Below are 19,054 nucleotides of genomic sequence, written 5' to 3' on the forward strand. Positions count from 1 at the left end.
AACCTTCCTGTGTATTGAAACTGCATAACTCATATGAATTTGTTGTAGAAATTTTCTGTAATGTATTTTGATGTGGCCGTGAAGAAAAATATTTTACGTAAGTTATATTTAATCTCATGTTCTGTACGTAGTTTTGTGATGAAAGTCTTTATGTATCCTACTGTTCACAAATTAAGCTACGACTAATATATATTAGTGAAATGTATTATTGCACTTTTGAATCACGTAGTTTATTTCTGTAGACAACTTACTTTATAACTTGTATTATTGATTCGTGTTATAACATTTTATTTCAACGATAAATGGTACATTTTACTTTGAAATATTGTGCTTGTCATGACGTACATAAACGTTAAAATATTTACATCGTAACGTGATAACACGTCTTTACATAACAGTTGGTATTTTTCCCCAACTTTAGCAGTATTAAAACATAGTTATATTATGTTTCAACTACTAAATATACTTTGTACCAAATGAAGCTAGTCGTAACCTAAAAACAAATTTACATCGTGACGAGATTACTCGTCTTTCGAATATTTTCATAATGACGACTTTTCTCGTCATGACGCATAGATTTCAAATAGCTGAGCTTTTATTAGTAGTATATATAACTTTTGCCTTAACAGTGCACAGCCGTCGTAGCGGTTTGTTACGGATACGTGAAACACGTTAATTAGGTGCTGTGATTAGTGACTAGTCTGATATCCATTCCAGTTAACTTTACATTAGTTTTATCTGTTAGGACCGGTAGGAGTGCTGCATGATCAATCATATTTGAAAATAGAATATCGGAATTAACGGCTATTTTCAAAAATAATTCCAAACTTAATCTTCATTCCGATTCCGAGAATAAACCAATCAAAATCAGTCGTTTGTGAGCATGTCAAAATACTTTCACCTGATTGGTCTATTTTCGATGAGTAGAAAAATCTATTGGGATCACAGAATATACAATTACAAGTCTATTTAGAATATTATAATTTAGTTTTTTTATTGAATTTTGTTTCACAAAACGGTAGTGCATATTTATAATTCAAATTATTATTCTAAATTTTATTTTTATATGAATTGTCAACATTTTAGTTTAGAAAATTCTTCCAAAAACAGACCTTATACGCACAATTTAAAGCACAAATCATTTATACACTACAAAATTGAGTGTAAACTGTAAAGTGATTGATCATTCAGCTACTAATAAAGCAAACGAACTGTTAGCAATAGTTCTAAACCGGGAACCTATTTTGAGACCAAATCACTGATAATTTCCACGCGTTACGTAAACATAGATATATTATTTATCAAAGTCATATATTATAGCATATTTATATTTCGCTGCTTTGTGAATCCATGTATACTTTTGTGTCTAAAAATATATCTAGTAAAGAAATATATACTTTGCCACAATGTCCAATAGGTAGAAAATGACAAGAATTAATGTTAGCTGTATGTACTTATTACTTATTAGATATAATGCAGATATTGTAGAAGAAGGAATTGTTTGAACAGGGTGTAGACCACATTTAGTAATTACAGGCTTCATTCTTTTTTTTTAAAGAAAAAGATAAAATTATTATCATCGTTAAAATAAAAGTGGTTATTGTTTTCAGAACTGTAAATTTTATTATTTTACGCTTTCTAAAGGGCTAAGCCTTGTCATAAAAATGAAATCTACACTCTGTATATTTTATTTCGTATGTTTACTATAGAAGTATTATCTTCAGGTATAGAAAAATAACTCCACGATCCAAAACTGTATACCTAGTATAAAGTTTCTTATGAACTATGTGAATTGATCAACAACGGGCGAATTTAGTAAAGAATCCAAATCGCTAACTGGTAATCAAAAGGCAAACCACCCGAGACATATCACACCTTTAGAATTACAATGACACAAGTACAAATTAAACTAAAATCTGTATTGCATTCGATAGTTTGTTACTTTTCAAATGTGGATTATAATCAACTGGTTTTTTACACTTGCGACATTGCAATTCTAAAGGTACGATATGCAAAGCTTAGTTTACACGCTAGTGCCATTTTTATACAGGAAAATTAAGAAAAAAGCCCAAGACAAAGATATATTGTGATACCTTTGTCGTACATAACCGCAAACTTCCTTTATTAAATAAAAAGTATCACGCAAATCGACCCCACAAATCTCAGACTAATCAGTGTAATTACATATAAATACAAACACAGAGATTGAGTTCCTACTTTTTTGTTTAAAGTCGGTTATGAAATGGTACTGCTGTATAAAGGGTGTTGTATATTATTAGAAAAACTGAAACATCTATAAGCTGTCAAATTCTATTCTGATTAATCCATTTTCGTTATCAATCCGAAGTTAGCGGTCAGGATTGTTGGAAATCGGCCGTAAATGTGTTTCAATGTTGTATCGTAGAAGTTGGAAAGTAGCGAAAATATCTCGATGTTGAAATTGACCAGTGGCCTATACGTATCAAGATGTGTTTATACGATAAAAAGGAATTGACTTAGTCGATTGTTAAAACACGTTCTAAAATTGTTTTTGGCAGTTTGAAAAACAGTCTTTATTATACGGATAAAATATGACTTCAAATTGCGAAACTGGTTTTGCAAAATGGAAGCAAATCGGTACCATTACTAATATAAGATATATTTATAGACGTGAGATATTATTCCTTATTGTCTTATTTCGAAAAGGTCGCATTATCCGGCCAAGTTATGTTGATATCTGTAATCTAACTGTACAGTTTAAAACTAAGGTCATTGTCAAAGTTGGACGAAGCCGAGATGGCACAAATTTGTGCAATTAACTTTAGAATCCATTATTGCATCTACCAATTATAGAACATGTGTTTACACGGACATTGGACTGTATATTTTCGATTTTTAAATTGTAATAAAAACAACATGATGATATAAATGATACGGGGCCCCCAAGATTTAGGGACCGTCGCCCTAAACTAAGCGCCCCTATAGTTCGCATTGACCGATACCTACATTAAAATAACCGGGCGCCTAAAAGTTCGCACTGTCCTGAAGGGCCCCCAACAAATTTTGCCTAGGGCCCTTCTATGGCAAACTACGCCACTGAAAACGTTTGATTCATTGTGTTACTTAAATATTAGACTGAATGTACATTTCATAATAAAATCTTGGTTTCGTCCATTATCATACACATTAATGTAATATTTCACGTTCGAGCAAATTCCGTCAGTGTTTGAATGTTCTCGAATAATCTACCAGTCTTCCATAAGTTGTACGTAACGAAACTCATTGCCCAGCACAGGCGGCAACACAATAATTAACAATTTTATTGTTATTGTAAGATACAGGGTGGTCACGTAAATACATGACGGAGTTAAAATGTAATTGCTGGAAAATTTGATTGTAATTTTAAATTCTGTTTTACTACACCTAAGGTGTTAAAAAAATATTTTCATATTATTATGTTTTTAGTGTATTTGTGGATTTTTAACGAACAAAAATGATAAAATGTATGGAAAAACCTGGTATTGATTGTGAGTGACCACCCTCTTATATTTCCTTCTATGAAGGGTGAATGCGCTTTCAAACTAATTGTATACATGACGTGTTCCTGACTGTACTTACTATTGGACAGACATCCAACGTATTTATAAAATATATTTTAATAAAATACTTTGTGGTGATAATTTAAATATAAATCCCACAAATATAGATAATTATTTACGTTATATGAGTTTTGATTTATAATTTATAACCAATGAAGGTTATAAAAAAAAATCTTAACATCATTTAGTAATAATGTGTCCTTAAAAATGATTTTGCCACCAATCAAGTCTGGGACCAAAGCGAATCACTATAAGGTGATTGACATAAGTGGCGTCTTTTTTTTACGTTTAGTTACGTAAATTTGTCCCTTATGCCCCAGTTAATAAAAAATTGTAAAAAAAGGCATATTAATATGGATGTCTGGTCCGACATTTCGTATTTTATACATGCGCTTCGTAAATTATATACAAGGGTAGTCTGAAAAGTGTTTGGTTTACCGTTGTATCATTTTGTACTGTTTTTTATAGTTCCCTCCTATTCGTATAGGCTTTTTAAGCAGACTAAAGAAGAAAATAGGGAGGCCGCCATAAATGTAGCAACTGGCAAACGATACCTTTATCGTTAGTGGATATACTCTTGAACTGCACTGCCCACGCTAAGGGATGTTTACAATATTTTTTACTGAATGTATACCAAGCCCGGATATAATTCTTTTTCATGACCATCGAAGGGTTACATTTTCAGCTACTCACGGCGATTTAAAATAAACGATCCCAATCCTTATCTTCGATCCGATTCCAAGAATAAACCAATCAAAACAAGGCATTTGTAAACTGTCAAAATGAACTGCGCTGGTTGGTCAATTTTTGTGATGGATCGAAATAGATTTGAATCGTTAATTGAAAACGCCTATTATTCAAACTCCTTTTACATTAGTATAATTTTTATTTGTTTTCTTTTTTAGTTCCAAGACGTGACTTTTCAAACTATCCTCGTAGTGTTTATTCAAATGTATAATTAAAGTTGCACACTAATGTATGTCCATCACAATATATTATTGTACTTAATGCTATATTTAGATCTTCACGTACTATAAGGAAATATATTGATATAGTTTTGTAAACTAGTCCCTATTAATGCAGTTTTTATGTCATACATATGTCAATATACATTTAATTCAATAATAAAGAGAGAATTATAGGAATGTAATGTTTATTTCGTACAGTTATATACAAGTTGATATATACGACAAGACGCGCATTAACGATTAATTAATCGAATACATTTTAAATCGATTTAAGTTATGGACTCGATACGCTATATATTTTGTTCTAAACTACAAAATGATAAGAAAATTGAAAAAGTAAAATAGCGATTTTTGATTATAATATAATTACCATAATCGTTGATGTCTCATCCTCTCTCAGTGACCGTCCTGAGCCGAGGTCGTGACCCTCTGGAGGGTTGCCCTCACCATAGCCACTTAAGGGCTGGCAGTGCCTAAAGCACTCACCCGCAAGATCGGTGTGTTTGTATAGGCCAGTACTGCCAGGCTAACAAACGTATGTCCACAAAAAAAATATATAACTTAATTATGGATAATTTTTAGCACAGTGTTAGCAGAGGCAAAGACGAATATGTGGTTTCATTTATTAATACAATCAAAATAACCTTGTATATGTTCTACCTAGATACTTACGTAGGTGATTTTGTCGGAAATTATAAGTTAATACTTTTCCAGATGATATGCTAACGGTTTAAGGCGATACCTCAAGGTCCATTTTCATACATTTTGTTTCACCTTTAATCTGGGTAACTAAACAAGTATTGGCAAGTAAAGAATTTAAATTCACGTCTAGTTAGTGATTAGTTCTCGCAGTTGAAAGAAAAACGTAAAAATAATTAATAATCATGGATATTTCTGCCTTTAAAATTTCGTCATATTAAATTTGACGAAATTTTAAAGGTGAAACAAAATGTATGAAAATGGACCTTGAGGTATCGCCTTAATCCCATTTCGAATCCTTAATCCCGGTATTTCAGGGTAAGGCGTAATGTTGCCAATGTTATCTATATTCATAATGGTCCGTTTGTAACCCTCATAATAATATAAATGCATAACAAGTTTGATGTATGGAAACATAGTTGGAGATGAAGATATTTTTTGTGTAGATTATTAATGGTGTTTTTAAGTTTGTGCAATAGAATGTGCTAGTAATTGTCAACAAACTGATTTCAGGTTTTTTATTTATATTTTATAATAGCTAATTTAAGCTCGTGCGATTTTTCCGTCGCAACGCGGTCCTAACAAATGCAATTAGTCGTGAGTGTGCGTCTCGTCTTACAGAATCCGTTACATGCTGTCAGATGTGCTAGTCTATTTATTATTAAGTTATTCTCATATAAGTAATGGTTGTTGTGCTAAATAAACTTTCCTTGCTAAGTATATTTTGTGTATTATTTAAAGTATAAATTCCTTTATCTCCGAAAGGCTGAGTGCAGAGTTGTGACTAATTCCGTATTCAACCGACTTTATATGTGTCACATATTATGATGTGTGACCTAAAACCATATCGACTGGGATATTAAATACAGCGTAAAAGCACTGGTAAACAGTAGATGGATTAAATGACGCGAGGCCCCAGGCGAAAGCAAAAAAAACACGACTCAAGGCCCTAGCAAAAAAAGTACCCCGTTTTTAAGTTTCGACGTTAACATCGAGAAAAGATACTCCAAGATACCGCGTGCAGCCCCGGTTCTCGGGTGCGGTTCGCCTCCCCCTAAGGCCGCTTCTGCTGGTAAATACCGCGTTGTATTGACAAAAGAAGTCACATTGAGATCGGTCAATAAAATACAAAGTAAACAGTCGACACTCAGTTTTAATTTCCCCTGAAAATGTTAGTATTTGTCCGGCGATATTTAACCGTCCTAAGGCGTACCCTATTGGACTGATGTCAATCCTAGGTTTTTTTTTCTAATAAAAAATGTAATAAAACAAAGAAATATGAAATCATAATTTACTAATCCTTCTGCACATTATTGAACTGGCATTCCACGCAAGCGCGTCCCTTCACCCCGTTGACTTCAACGGAGGACCAGCGCTCGTAGATCTTAGCGATCCTTCCGTTGCCGAAGTAGTTTGCGTCCTCATCTTCCACGTTTACTTTCACGGCGTATTCTTGATTGCCTGACAAAATATAGAATCATTAGAATAGTCTACACAGTTCTTTGTTACCTTAAACAATAATAGACTTAGAAAAAGGGGAGCAGTGGGCCGTGGCCAGTCGCTACCACAGAACTGTGTGATGCGCACCCCCAGAATGTTGAAGCAGCCACAACATTTTTTTTTAAATCTCAATAACTACCAAATCTTCTATTGTAAGGACACGGAAGTTGTTTTATTAAAGCGCAAGGCACAATCCGCCCTGGAAATTAAGTAGCTATCAATAAGCAAATATACGCTAGGACAATTAAGGTCATATAAAACTGCCGATCTGAATATTATTTAGCTCGTCCGTATTTATGATTTCAGTCACACTTAAGTCCAAGTGGTTAAAGATTTTGTTTTGCCTTAAATTACTTTTTTATATACATAAGTATAACGATCAAATTTCTAGTTTTTTTTTTAAGGTTATAGCTTAAGGTCCATTTTCATACATTTTGTTTCACCTTTAATCTGGGTAACTAAACAAGTATTGACAATTAAAGAATTTAAATTCACGTCTAGTTAGTGATTAGTTCCCGCAGTTGAAAGAAAAACGTAAAAATAATTAATATGCATGGATATTTCGGCCTTTAAAATTTCGTCGTATTAAATTTTAAAGGCTCTCATTCACTCATCGGTTTAAACCATCCTACCAACTAAAACCTCGTCATTCTATTCTCTCTTATATGGAAGGTCGCAGGGTAATGCAACCGCAACTCTCCTAGGAGTCAGCTCTTGGGCAGAGCCTCTCACAGGAGACTTCTAGATCTTGCAAAACAGAGAAATAACTTACCAGCTTTGAACACGAATCCGTAGTCTTTAGGCATTATTTTGTTCTCTCCGTGATGGTAGAGACGGTAGTCACACCATTTAACTGGTAACACTGTCTGGTCGGCGTGACGACACAGGTAACCGATGGTGAGACTGTAAAAATGTGTAAATAAATAATTATTGTATAAATTGTTTTTTATTTGACAGATTTTAACAAAGGCAATAAAAAATTTAAATATATATAATATTTCAATTTAAAACCTAAACTTCCTACAATCTTTTATATATTTCATGAACAACTTGTTTTGAATAATTCTGTTCTTCTAATACGTAATATTATGTATTAAACCTACAGAACCGTATTAAAGATTCGTAATTCATAAACTACATGGTTCTTATTATTTTGTATTATCCTTAGACAAAGCCTGAATTAACATTTAATTGAAGATCTATTGAAAATGTTGCAGTGATTATAATTAAGAAATAATGTGTCAGCCCTGTATCATATACTGTCCCATTGCTGAGCACATGCCTTTTCTACTACAAGGGATTAGGCCTTAGTCCACTACCCTGGCCTAGTGCGAATTGGTAAACTTCACACACCATCAAAATACCTTATAATTAGAAATTTAACTCATAATTATTATCAACAGTAATATATATGAAGCCGGTTAAGAAAACATCAACATACTGTGACAATATAGCCGGCTGCGATACGCTACCGATCGCCATGCAGTCTCCATTGTCCAGGAATATGAAGTGCAACACGTAGCGGTGGAACGTGTGCCAATCTCGGAACGAACCTGGAACCAAACGGTGAGCCAAATGTAAATTACATCTAACCATTTATTTTTATATACATTTTTATACAATTAAATACCTATGTATTTGCCTCGAATCAAATTAACTTGTATTTCAAGTTTAATACTCATGTAAATAGACATCTTATTTTTTACTTTTAATTTTTTTTACTTACTACGTGTTTTTTAAATAGATGGCGCTATGAATAGCCAGTGATTTATGGAGATTTTAGCGGGAAAGGCTTGTCATGCTAGCGAAGCTGCGCGCAACATCGAATATATATAGTACGTATTTATTGTTCTTCGGTGTGTTCTGTACGGATTAGGATCAAAGACAGCGCGTTATTAGTTCAACTGACATACAAACACCTATTTTAAAATGTCAGAAAATTTATAGCAAGACAACCACATACTGAATAAATGCGCATTCGCAGTTATTAATATTTATAAAAAATACATGACATGTAAAAAGTCATAGCTAAGCACAATTCAAATACCTACCCGGGTATACGAATTACGAGCGCATTTTTTATTCGGTATGCACTTACAATCTTGACTTACAAGCATGTTGGGTGCAATCAAAGAGAATTATAATATAAGTATATGGAAAGGGTGCCATCAAACATCGCTTGTCACAAAGACAACAAAACGCAGAAAAATAGTGTCTATCTAATGGGTGTCTAATTTATTTCATCAATTTCCAGATTAACATAATACGAGCAATGATAGTATAGAGATACTTGTTACCTATTACCTACTTGCATATTTTATCGCCTAATTAGTGTGCAGGTGTATATTACAGAGAATGTGCTCCAAAGACGATAAAGACGTTATTAATGAACAAGCAACACTTTAATGTAATGTAATCGTTTTAATTATCAAGCGGTAGATAACTATTTGGATAAAGTATAGCATCCTTGTTTTATCAGCAGCGTATAGCTATAGGCTGTGTAGGTACCTCGAAGTTCTGGGTTCGAATTTTAGCTCTGATATCATTTCGAGTCGGGTTTTCTTACTCTACTGCTTAATTACCAGAGGGAATTATCGTTGGAGAGGCGACCGTTCGTAGGAATTTGGCGAAATTGTTTGAAAAAAATGTTATGCCCCAGACCCCAGTGCTCCAGAGTTTGGAACCCAGATTGGAGTGTGATAAAAGATTAAATTAGTAGAGTTAATGTATTAATTAACAAACGACGAGATTTGCATGTATCCAAAAATGTAGGCAGACGCAATACTGGAAGTAAAGTTAAGGATAAAAACAAAACAAAAAATCCGCGTTACCGAAAGTGTGATCCCTGACAGCAGGCATGTTGAGATCATATTCCTTCCCATCTATTTTAACTGTTCCTCTCAAGAAGCCCATCTGTTCGTAATGTGTTTGATGAAATCTGGAAAAGAAAATTACAATTAATGCTGCTCTATTTTCAAGTCTCAGAATCCTTTTAACATAATATCTATTCTTTAAACATGACCTTTTGTAACGATCTCAAGATTTCAACCACAAAAGTGTAGTCTCATCACTCGTTAAAACTGTTTCGTTCCAAAATTTCCATGAAGATATTTATGATGCCCTCTTATTACCTCTGTCATTCTCTTGTCTAACTTAGAACATTACAATATTCAAATACTTACTTCTTAAGAAGTTTAAAGTAATCCTTGGACCAGTGTTCCCTGGCCATGTCCGAGGCCATGCTCTCTGGCGCCATCATGGAGTCGTAGTTGAACGGGGGCCACCAGGCGCTCCACGTCAGCGCCATCTCTACCTTCACGCGTTGGTCTTGCTTGCCTCGGGGCCTATAAATGTAATTAATGATGTCTCGCAACTTTTTATAATAATTTTGCCTATTGGCAATGTTTTTTATCCATGAATGGTACCAATCGAGAGACAATAATTTTTAGATTATTTCGATTTCATCAAAACTGAGTTATTTAAGGATTGTGGTTTTTCCGAAAAGGCAAAATCAATATGGCGAAGCTAGCTGCGTGTCGTGGGAGGATAAATTATTCGGAAACTCTCCACTACTAGCTTCTTACCGCCGTTTTTAATAAACGATCTAAATCACTGCTTTCGATCCATCCTGAAATAGACACACACACACACCATCACGCAATTTATCCCCGAAGGGGTATACAGAGGTGCAACCAGGGCACCCACTTTTCGCCGAGTGTGTTACGTCCCAGGATGTGATAGGCGGCGAACCTATCGACATATCGGGCACAAATTCCAGACTCCGCGCTGATATTGAGCAGAAAAACCCAATTATCACTTTGCCCGACCCGGAATTCGAACCCAGGATCTCAGAAGCGCTGCCGTACCGCGCATGCAGTACAACTACGCCACCGAGGCAGTCCGAAATAGACCACATAAACATTTTTTTTTGTCTTACTTACAAAATACTTATTTAGAGTTATACACTTATTTATCCTCAGTATCGGTATACGATTTGGATTGTTTATTGAAATCAGCCGTTAACCTAGTGCTTGCTCGCTTATGAAATAATCCTCTCGCTCGTTTAACAAACTAAACTAAAATATTGAACCCGCCACCGACCTAATAGGAAAGGAATAAGGGTGAAAATGTCCAGCAGTGGACTGCAAAGGGCTGATGATGATGAAGGATGAAAAATCAATGACTTTGTGCTTACTTCATTTCGCCATTATAACACAGCTGCCAAGTCCTCATGGGTATGAAGTTGGTGATCTTGATGCCTTGCACGTGGTATTCGCCCGCTTCAGTGAGAGATTGCTCCAAACGCGTGTCCGGCATTGATGGCATGAGTAACAGGTCTTCTCCATTGATCTATGGGATATATAACATCACACTTTTTCCTTTTTTAGATAGGCACATACAGAGAAGTAACATACAAAGATTTCGCTAGTGGTAATAGATTTTTTAATGGTATATTTCATTACTTAAAGATTAAACTATATATCACTCTTTGTGAGTGTGCGTTTGTGTGTTTGTGTGTGTAGCTTTTATTTTGTTTATGATATAAAGCGCCTAATTACGAGGCAAAATTAGAATTCGTACTGTCAGCAAGTTTAATATTTAATTGACGAGCTACATCCTCTCCGAATGTCTACCTATTTCACAAAGACCCCAGAATGTATTTTGTTTATGGGTGGGATTTAACTAGAGGGAGTCCAACTGATCATCTACTATGATCGGTTAGAATGTCTATACGCACCTTCAAGTACAGGAAAGCCTCACAAATATTGTCCTTTCTCCGTGCGACTCCGCACACGAGAGCATCGTTGTCCTTCGACATACCGTTGAAGTATACAGCATCGATGGACTAAAACAATTTCCAAGCGGATAATATATATTTTTTAATAACAAAATAATTCATGACATTTTTATTGAATAATTTTATATTTATATATTTTAATATAAAGTAAATCAATATCAAGGTACAACACATGATTTCGGTTATAAAACCATTGTAAAGTTATCTTTACAATCGCACCAACTTTATACGGGTTTAATGTCTTAATACTTTACAAAGATAATAGTCAGATGTATAATACTCACCGTTGATGTCTCCAAATAATATTTTCTTTCGAGCACTTCGTCATCCTTATGTATGTGGGTAACACCGTCGCTGCTTTTACCGACTTCTACCGCATAAAGCCGTTTTAGATAGGTAATTAACTAAAATAGAACATTACTACTTAGTTGCGTATTATTGTATTGCTAACACGGAGCTATTAGTAGAGCCTACCACGCTGGTTTACTGAGGGTTGGATAAACTAAACATTAGCTAGAAATTGTAAAAAAAAATTCAAAGCTTCACTGTTTTTGTAAGCGGAAAATAATAATACCTTTCTTTAAGAATACCTACCTACCTTAGTAATAAATGACGAACGAGAAATGTTTGTTCTAGGGAGTGGGTCAAGCCTGCGACATATGTTTCGACAATCCTAAATTTCAATGCATTAATACCTACGTGCTATGTAGAAACTTAACTTATATTGACAATATTACTAACGCATAGAAACTTAAAAAGATATCAAAGTCGCAACTGCTATAAATCTATAAAGCGATGGAAAAATATTATGTTTTTCTTTCAATTAATATAAATATTCTCGTGTCGCAAATATTCGTCTATCTGAATTGACCCCTACACTTCCAGGAGCCAAGGCCACATGTACGCGGATCAGTTCCGGCTATAATTACATTATCAATCAACATTATAATGAAAATGGACATTAATAAGAAAATAAGACCGAAGATTAAATGATTAACTGGATTATTGCTTTTTTTTTCAATATAGCAATATGACTAAGTATTGCCGCGCATAAGTAAAATTTATAATATGTCAAAATGGTAACATGCTGAATTTTCATTAAATTATATATTATTTTATTGTTCAACTTACCTGCCGTGTCTTCAAAAATGTGTACATTACTATAAATTTTAACCAATAAAATGTGTCTTGCTGTTTGTAAATCCCAAAAATACTAGGCTTTGGCTTTCTATTCATAATTTTGAATACTATTACCAGACCAGCTGGTATTAAAAAAGGTAGTAATATAGTTAACATTTTAAAGGGTCCAAAACGTGTTCCTTGTACCGCCAAATTGTGAATGTTTGATAATTATTTCAACTCAGGTCACTACACTTAGTATCTTATCTATTTAGATAGTACGTCTACTGTTGATTAAATTAAACTTAATCGTTATTTATAGCTTTTAACTCCTTGGTACTTTTCGACGTTACTATGTCATAACTAACATATCGCTGTACATAACATATTTCTTTATTGTTATAAATATTTTACGAATGCATCTCATCGGCTTCATTTGTGATGGCGGCTTACAAAATACTTACCTAAAGCTTTACACATATCCCACAGGGTTGGCAATTTATTGGTCACCTTACTCTTTTATTACTAGTAGACCGATGGTGCATCCTAAAAATGAATATTTTAGTATTGATTCCATCTAGACTACCTCGATGGCGTAGTTGTATTATGATACGATTGTAGTGCTAAAGTTTTGGGTTCGATCCCCAGCAGCAGTAGAGTAGATGTCTTGTTTATTTATGGATAATTTTGCCAATGCCAAGTAACAATAGCAAACACAAAACAAAAAAAGGCTAAAAATTCAGATCGCAAATATAAAAAAAAAAATATTAATCGTTTAGTTTCTTGTTTTTACTTAGAAATCAGATTAGTGAAATACTATGATGGTAATGTCATTCTTAATGGATGATTTATAAACGTGGGATATAATAAAAATGTTTGTTCAATAAAAAAAAATATACATTAAATTCAATACCAATCACTTTATCAAAATTTTAACGCTAATTAATACATATACAGGAAAATACTTAGTAAAATAAAAGACGTTGTAAAGAACTTAATACAATTTATTTATTATATTTAAGGCTATTTTAACATTGGCGATAGTAGAAGACAGATGTTGGGATTTATCTATTAAATACTTTTAAAGGCATGATAGCGAGAATTCCTATTATAGTCTTTAGACTATATCATTTTCGAACAGGTTTAACCACCGGGGGAGACCCATGTTCAGCAGTAGACAACCTGCGGTAGATGATAAATACCACTGTTTTAGAGAAATATTTATCTGCCATCGCCCTTAATAAACGATTCGTAGATCAAATCGACTAATCAGAACAAAGGTTGATCGAAACACTCACAAAATCCTTTTTGAATTGGCTTATTTCTGGTCGATCTAAAACTATCTATCCGGATAGCGTCTACTCCATCGCCAATATTTAGTGTACTCATTCAGAAGTGGCTAGAAGATGTTTGTGGACGCATTCCTCTTTGTTGATAAGATGTGTGGTCTTGTTCACGAGTTGCATCAAAGTGTTGAGGTTATTTGACCATTCGTTGAGACGGTCTGACGCGTCCATGTTTAGACTGAAATAGAAAAAATAAATTAGCATTATATTTATGTGACATAAACAGCGTAAAAAATATTTTATTCGAGTTGAAAAATTGTACTTGTAATGTATAGTGGGTAGGACGGCATTCTCTTGACAAGATAGCTCTGTATAGAGAGTATTAGTCATGTAAGGCTGTTAAAATGTTACTTGTAATTTAATGTGGCTAGGACATTTTTTCGATGAGATAACTCTGTATAAGGCCTATGAGGTATGTAAGGTGTTTTAAAATACATAAGATGCTAGCATAAAGCGCTAAAGTATGTAAGACGTAAAAAGTATACACATAAAGCATTGGAAACATAAAAGCGCCGACAGTAGGCATATAAGGCACCGGAAGCATATAAGGTGTCAAAATTATATTAGACACCGGAATTATATAAGGTGATTGAACATATAAGGCGCTGGAAGTATATAAGACCCTAAAAGGAAGTACATAATGTGTAGAAAGTATATAAGGCACCGAAAGTACGCATATAAGGCACCAGACGCATATTATGTGTCAGATTTTATAAGACGTCGGAAATGTATAAGAAGATGGAAGAAATAAAGCGCTGGAAGTGTATGAGATGCTGCAAGTTATAAGTCGCCGGTAAAATATAAAGCGGCTGAAGTATATAACTAGACCGAAATATACGCGTGAAGTATATAAGCCGATAGAAGTACACATATAAGTCGCTTAAAGTATATGTAAGGCGCTTATGACGGCGTTAACTACGTGCAGCGCGCGCAGTACAGCGTAGAAGTACCTGAAGTGCACGACGCCGGCGGGGCGGTCGATCTTGGCGCGCACGACGCCGCTCACCACCAGCGCGCTCAGCGCCTCCTCCGTCTCCGGCTCGCTCAGCCCCAGCAGCGAGCTCATGCGCTGCAGCGTGATGCGCGTGTAGTACATCGACATTATGCGGATGTTCTGCCGATAATACAATACATCTTACACATTGCTCAACAAAAAGTATCGGAAATAAGAGATGAGATCAAAAATATGTCAAAATAAAACTTTGATCCAACTTGAGCTAAGCTAAGATTCTCGTATGCGTAGTCATTTGTCAAAATGGCATTTCAAATAGGAATTTTATGTGATTTTTTAAATATAACTATATTAAAATATTGAGTTGTGTTTTAACTGCAATAAATATTTATGACTTACGTGTTCCACAACCCTGTTTTTAAGGTCGTTCCAACGCTCCAGCCCCTTTTCGTCTGATGGATCGAAGTAAGGTGTGCCACGGAGCATCTTCTCGTATGTAGAGCATAGCACATTCCATCTGATGATCTCCGGATTTATGAACATGCCGAGCAACTGCCTACAAATCACAATAACATTACAGTTCTATATGGTTACCAGATATTATTTTTAAAATAAATAAAAAAAAAAACTGACTACACCCAATGGTAAATGGAGTTGGGTCCAATAGAATGTAGACTGACGACAAATGATTACCTCCGACAGTCGACTCAATTATGACGGTCTGTCGAAACCGGATATACACAGGCTGATCCCGGAACGCGACATGCTTACGTAGGCCAATATGGCGGGTTTAAAAATCTTATAGGTTGGTCAATATACAGGCGGATATTATATATCCTACCACCAGCAATTTACTTTATATTTTGCTTGCAATTTAATAATGGTTGATTTGATTTACAATTACACTGTCTTACACATCCCTCAACATTACTTAGTAGTTAGTATATTTTGTCTATCAACAAAATTATAACTTACTTGTAGTCAGGCAGTTTATCCAACTCCTTGTCCTCATTAAGCCGATGCGTGAGGTCCGACTGCTCGTTGTCATATGGAGCCAGTATGAGGAACACCACGCTGCCGATGAGCGCGTCAGGGCCGGCCGCCGAGCCCAGCGCACGGAAGTGACGACACACAGAGAGATACGCGGCATTGTGCTGGTCTACAGCTATCATTATGCGGTAGTATTTGTCTTTTAGCTCCTTAAAACAAGAGATTATTGTGTACTTGAGACAATGAACCAAGAGCTAGGTTTTTTGGTAGTCTAATAGGTAATTTTGAAGCCAATTTCAATAAAATAAGATCACAAAGGCTGGACATTGCTGTTTTACTAAATGAAATGAAAATTTTATTACAATCTAGTTGAAAGATCGAAGTATGTATATTATTATTTTATCTCCTTACCTGAGTGTTCTCCTCTTCAAAGAACTTGGTATTGATCTTCTTAGAAATAATATGCGTACGGATATAATCCTTTATCGCCAAACAGAGCCTCATCTGCTCCAATATCAGCTCCACTTTCTCTCTCTTATCCATGGAACCGTATGTCTCCACTTGCAACTCCTGGATGATCTTAGCAGCCTCATTCACGTCACCTTCCTCTTCCCTAATCTTGGCCAGGATGTGCGTGAGTCTAGCTCGTTCAACCTCTACATAGATTTTGCCTTCGGTTATCGATCTTAATGTCTCAATAAGTTTAATTTTTGTTTCTTTGTCTGGTGTTTTGTCGACATAGGTGTAGCATTCTTGCACCATTTTGACTACCGCTTGTTTTAGTTGTGATCTGGTAAAGTAAATATTATTATTATTCTAATAATTATAATATTATTTTCCTATTCATAACTCAGTGATAAAAGTAAATATATATTGTATAACCATATGTGAATCTTGAATTAATATGAAAATAAAAAAATTATCACGATAATTTGTATAACAAAAGAAAACAAATTTAATATTAAAGCAATAAGATTTATATTTTAAAAGCAGTACCTTCTTTTAGACAGTAGTACAATGTGATCATTCAGGGCTGACCAATTCTTAGCCTCGTAACAAATTTGAACCACCGTCACTAAGATACGAGCGGTGGATGCCATGTCAGCTCCCTGCATGATAAGAAAAAACAGGTGTTCAATAATGATAATATGCTTAATAACTAGTGGTAAAAGGTCACAATAAAGGTAAGTTAGAGAGTGATGGCCATAGCTTTTTGGAAGGCAATGAAATTGAAACTATAATAATTAATTAACAAAGATCAATATTGAATTAAATTGTGAACATTAAAACTCTCAGAAAATAAGAAAACAAAACTATTATAATAGAATATGGTTTATAATGTGCATTTCTTTTTTTCAAGTTATTGTTGGCCTTTTCTTAGGGATCTGCCTGGGTAATATGGCCATAGCACCAAGTAATAGTTAGTTTATAAAACAACTATTTGGAGGGTACTTGTCTTTAAATATATTTCTGGACACTTCATAGATTGAATAAGCTTCATAAATATCATGTGTTTCCAGCCTAAATGGAAATTAATAGAGAACAGGGAAAGTTACTAAGGTATGGAAATCTTATTCAATATATGAACTATAACAAATGGCACCACAACCAAAATTTTTATGACATAATACTATCCCAATTGAACCAAGCTATTTTAGCATATCCCAATTAAATATTTAAGATTTCACATCACTTTGTTGAATGCTTATTCCATTTAGCCATCTCCCTCTGATCAGATATGGCCATCTCTCCTTACTATACTTTTCACTTTTTTGATCTGGATTTATTTCTACAGGGTCATTTTGACATTGCGTTACTAAATGAAACCTCATACTCACCTTCACCTTTGCTGACATTGTGCCAAAAATCATCCATGAATAACTATTATTTTCACCAAAAATCCTGTTTTTTTATACTTTTGTAGTTAAATGCGAAAATAACATATGCGTAAGTGTATTTCTGAGTGAAAGTATGATTTTCCCATTGCAATGAATTCTCTTAGAGTAGTAGTAGTAGTTTTAGGGTGTGTAAAATTAAAATTACTTTAGTTTTTATTCATATTTATTTTGTTTGAAACTTACACATTTTATTTTACATCAACGGCTCAACTTACTTATTGTAAAGTGTTATTTCTAAGTAGATAAGTATGTGGTTTCATTTAGTAACACAATGTCAAAATGACCCTGTATATCCTACCAGTAAATGACAATTTACCAAGTACATCTGTATTCAAAACTTAAAATACCATAGACTATGATTAGGTTGTTAGCAAAATTTTAAATTAGCATAGTTACTTTTGATTGTAGTTCATTTCGTATTTGAGGCTCTCAAATAAAATTTAGTAATAACAACTATTTTATTCATTTTTATTTTAATTAAATACCATAGATGTGGAATTTAAAATAATAATTTGAATGTGGTCTCTGCGACTGAACACCAGTGGTAACACATTGACTGTGGCGTTGGGGAGGCTTCGCGAGTGACCGAGACATCATACTCTTTTCGTTACAATAAGCAGTATACCACTCCATATTTGAATCATATTTCCATATACATTCAATAATAACTTACAGTTCTGGTTTGTTTTTCAAGCGCCAGAAGCTGATCAATGGCTTCCTGCACTCGTCCCTTAGCAGCCCATGATTTCCACATAGGAATCTTCTCATCACATGTGGTGCTATAGTCCACCTAAAGACGGAAAACATGCTTGAAACTTTTGGATATTTTAAAAGTTCACTTTCGAAACATTACTTGTCATAAACGTGTTTAAGTTTAACATTTCCATATAGGATTGAAATATAAGCATTAGAATACACTTACTTCCATTTTTACGATCTTCCCACTGGCGTCAAGACCGCCGATATCTCCATTAGTAGTCATTTTAGTAACTGAAAGAAATAAGCCATAATTAAGTTGCTGATGTAATGATATTTAGTGTTCATATAATGAGATTACTTACATTTTAGTTATTGCAGAATAGAAGATAGCAGTTTGTTATACTGAAAACACAATAAACAGTGTTATAAATGCACAAATGCAAACTCACGGTACTTTTGACCTGCTTTTGACAGATTATTTGACAAATTTCATGACAGCTAAAAAGT

At 34.3% G+C, this 19,054-nt stretch overlaps 2 protein-coding genes across 2 annotated transcripts; both read right to left on the bottom strand.

The window, feature by feature from the left end:
- Positions 1-6,522: 6,522 nt before the first annotated feature.
- LOC115451876 lies at positions 6,523-12,878 on the bottom strand. Its single transcript, XM_030180280.2, has 9 exons — positions 12,675-12,878; positions 11,828-11,947; positions 11,484-11,591; positions 10,941-11,095; positions 9,928-10,089; positions 9,577-9,683; positions 8,187-8,298; positions 7,518-7,648; positions 6,523-6,706 (listed from the first exon to the last, which is right to left on the bottom strand). Exons 1-9 carry the CDS (start codon positions 12,837-12,839, stop codon positions 6,540-6,542), a joined length of 1,227 nt encoding a protein of 408 aa, XP_030036140.1. The 5' UTR covers positions 12,840-12,878; the 3' UTR covers positions 6,523-6,539.
- A 914-nt stretch (positions 12,879-13,792) lies between these two features.
- On the bottom strand, positions 13,793-19,040 carry LOC115452339 (26S proteasome non-ATPase regulatory subunit 12). Its single transcript, XM_030180843.2, has 9 exons — positions 18,910-19,040; positions 18,771-18,838; positions 18,522-18,638; positions 16,947-17,059; positions 16,362-16,740; positions 15,936-16,159; positions 15,360-15,516; positions 14,959-15,122; positions 13,793-14,186 (listed from the first exon to the last, which is right to left on the bottom strand). Exons 2-9 carry the CDS (start codon positions 18,828-18,830, stop codon positions 14,048-14,050), a joined length of 1,353 nt encoding a protein of 450 aa, XP_030036703.2. The 5' UTR covers positions 18,831-18,838; positions 18,910-19,040; the 3' UTR covers positions 13,793-14,047.
- Between the last annotated feature and the right edge of the window lie 14 nt (positions 19,041-19,054).

This window comes from Manduca sexta, chromosome 12 (assembly GCF_014839805.1).
Source record: "Manduca sexta isolate Smith_Timp_Sample1 chromosome 12, JHU_Msex_v1.0, whole genome shotgun sequence".
NCBI lineage: Eukaryota > Metazoa > Arthropoda > Insecta > Lepidoptera > Sphingidae > Manduca > Manduca sexta.

Excerpts from the sequence above, each read along its gene's own strand:
- LOC115451876 (XM_030180280.2), bottom strand. The coding sequence starts at position 12,839 with ATGTTAACTATATTACTACCTTTTTTAATACCAGCTGGTCTGGTAATA. Across the intron at positions 11,592-11,827 it reads ATTATTTGGAGACATCAACG|TCCATCGATGCTGTATACTT; the intron begins GTGAGTATTATA and ends AAATTGTTTTAG. Across the intron at positions 10,090-10,940 it reads TGTTATAATGGCGAAATGAA|GCCCCGAGGCAAGCAAGACC; the intron begins GTAAGCACAAAG and ends TTACATTTATAG.
- LOC115452339 (XM_030180843.2), bottom strand. The coding sequence starts at position 18,830 with ATGACTACTAATGGAGATATCGGCGGTCTTGACGCCAGTGGGAAGATC. Across the intron at positions 16,741-16,946 it reads GTACTACTGTCTAAAAGAAG|ATCACAACTAAAACAAGCGG; the intron begins GTACTGCTTTTA and ends TTACTTTACCAG. Across the intron at positions 15,123-15,359 it reads AAAACAGGGTTGTGGAACAC|AACATCCGCATAATGTCGAT; the intron begins GTAAGTCATAAA and ends TATTATCGGCAG.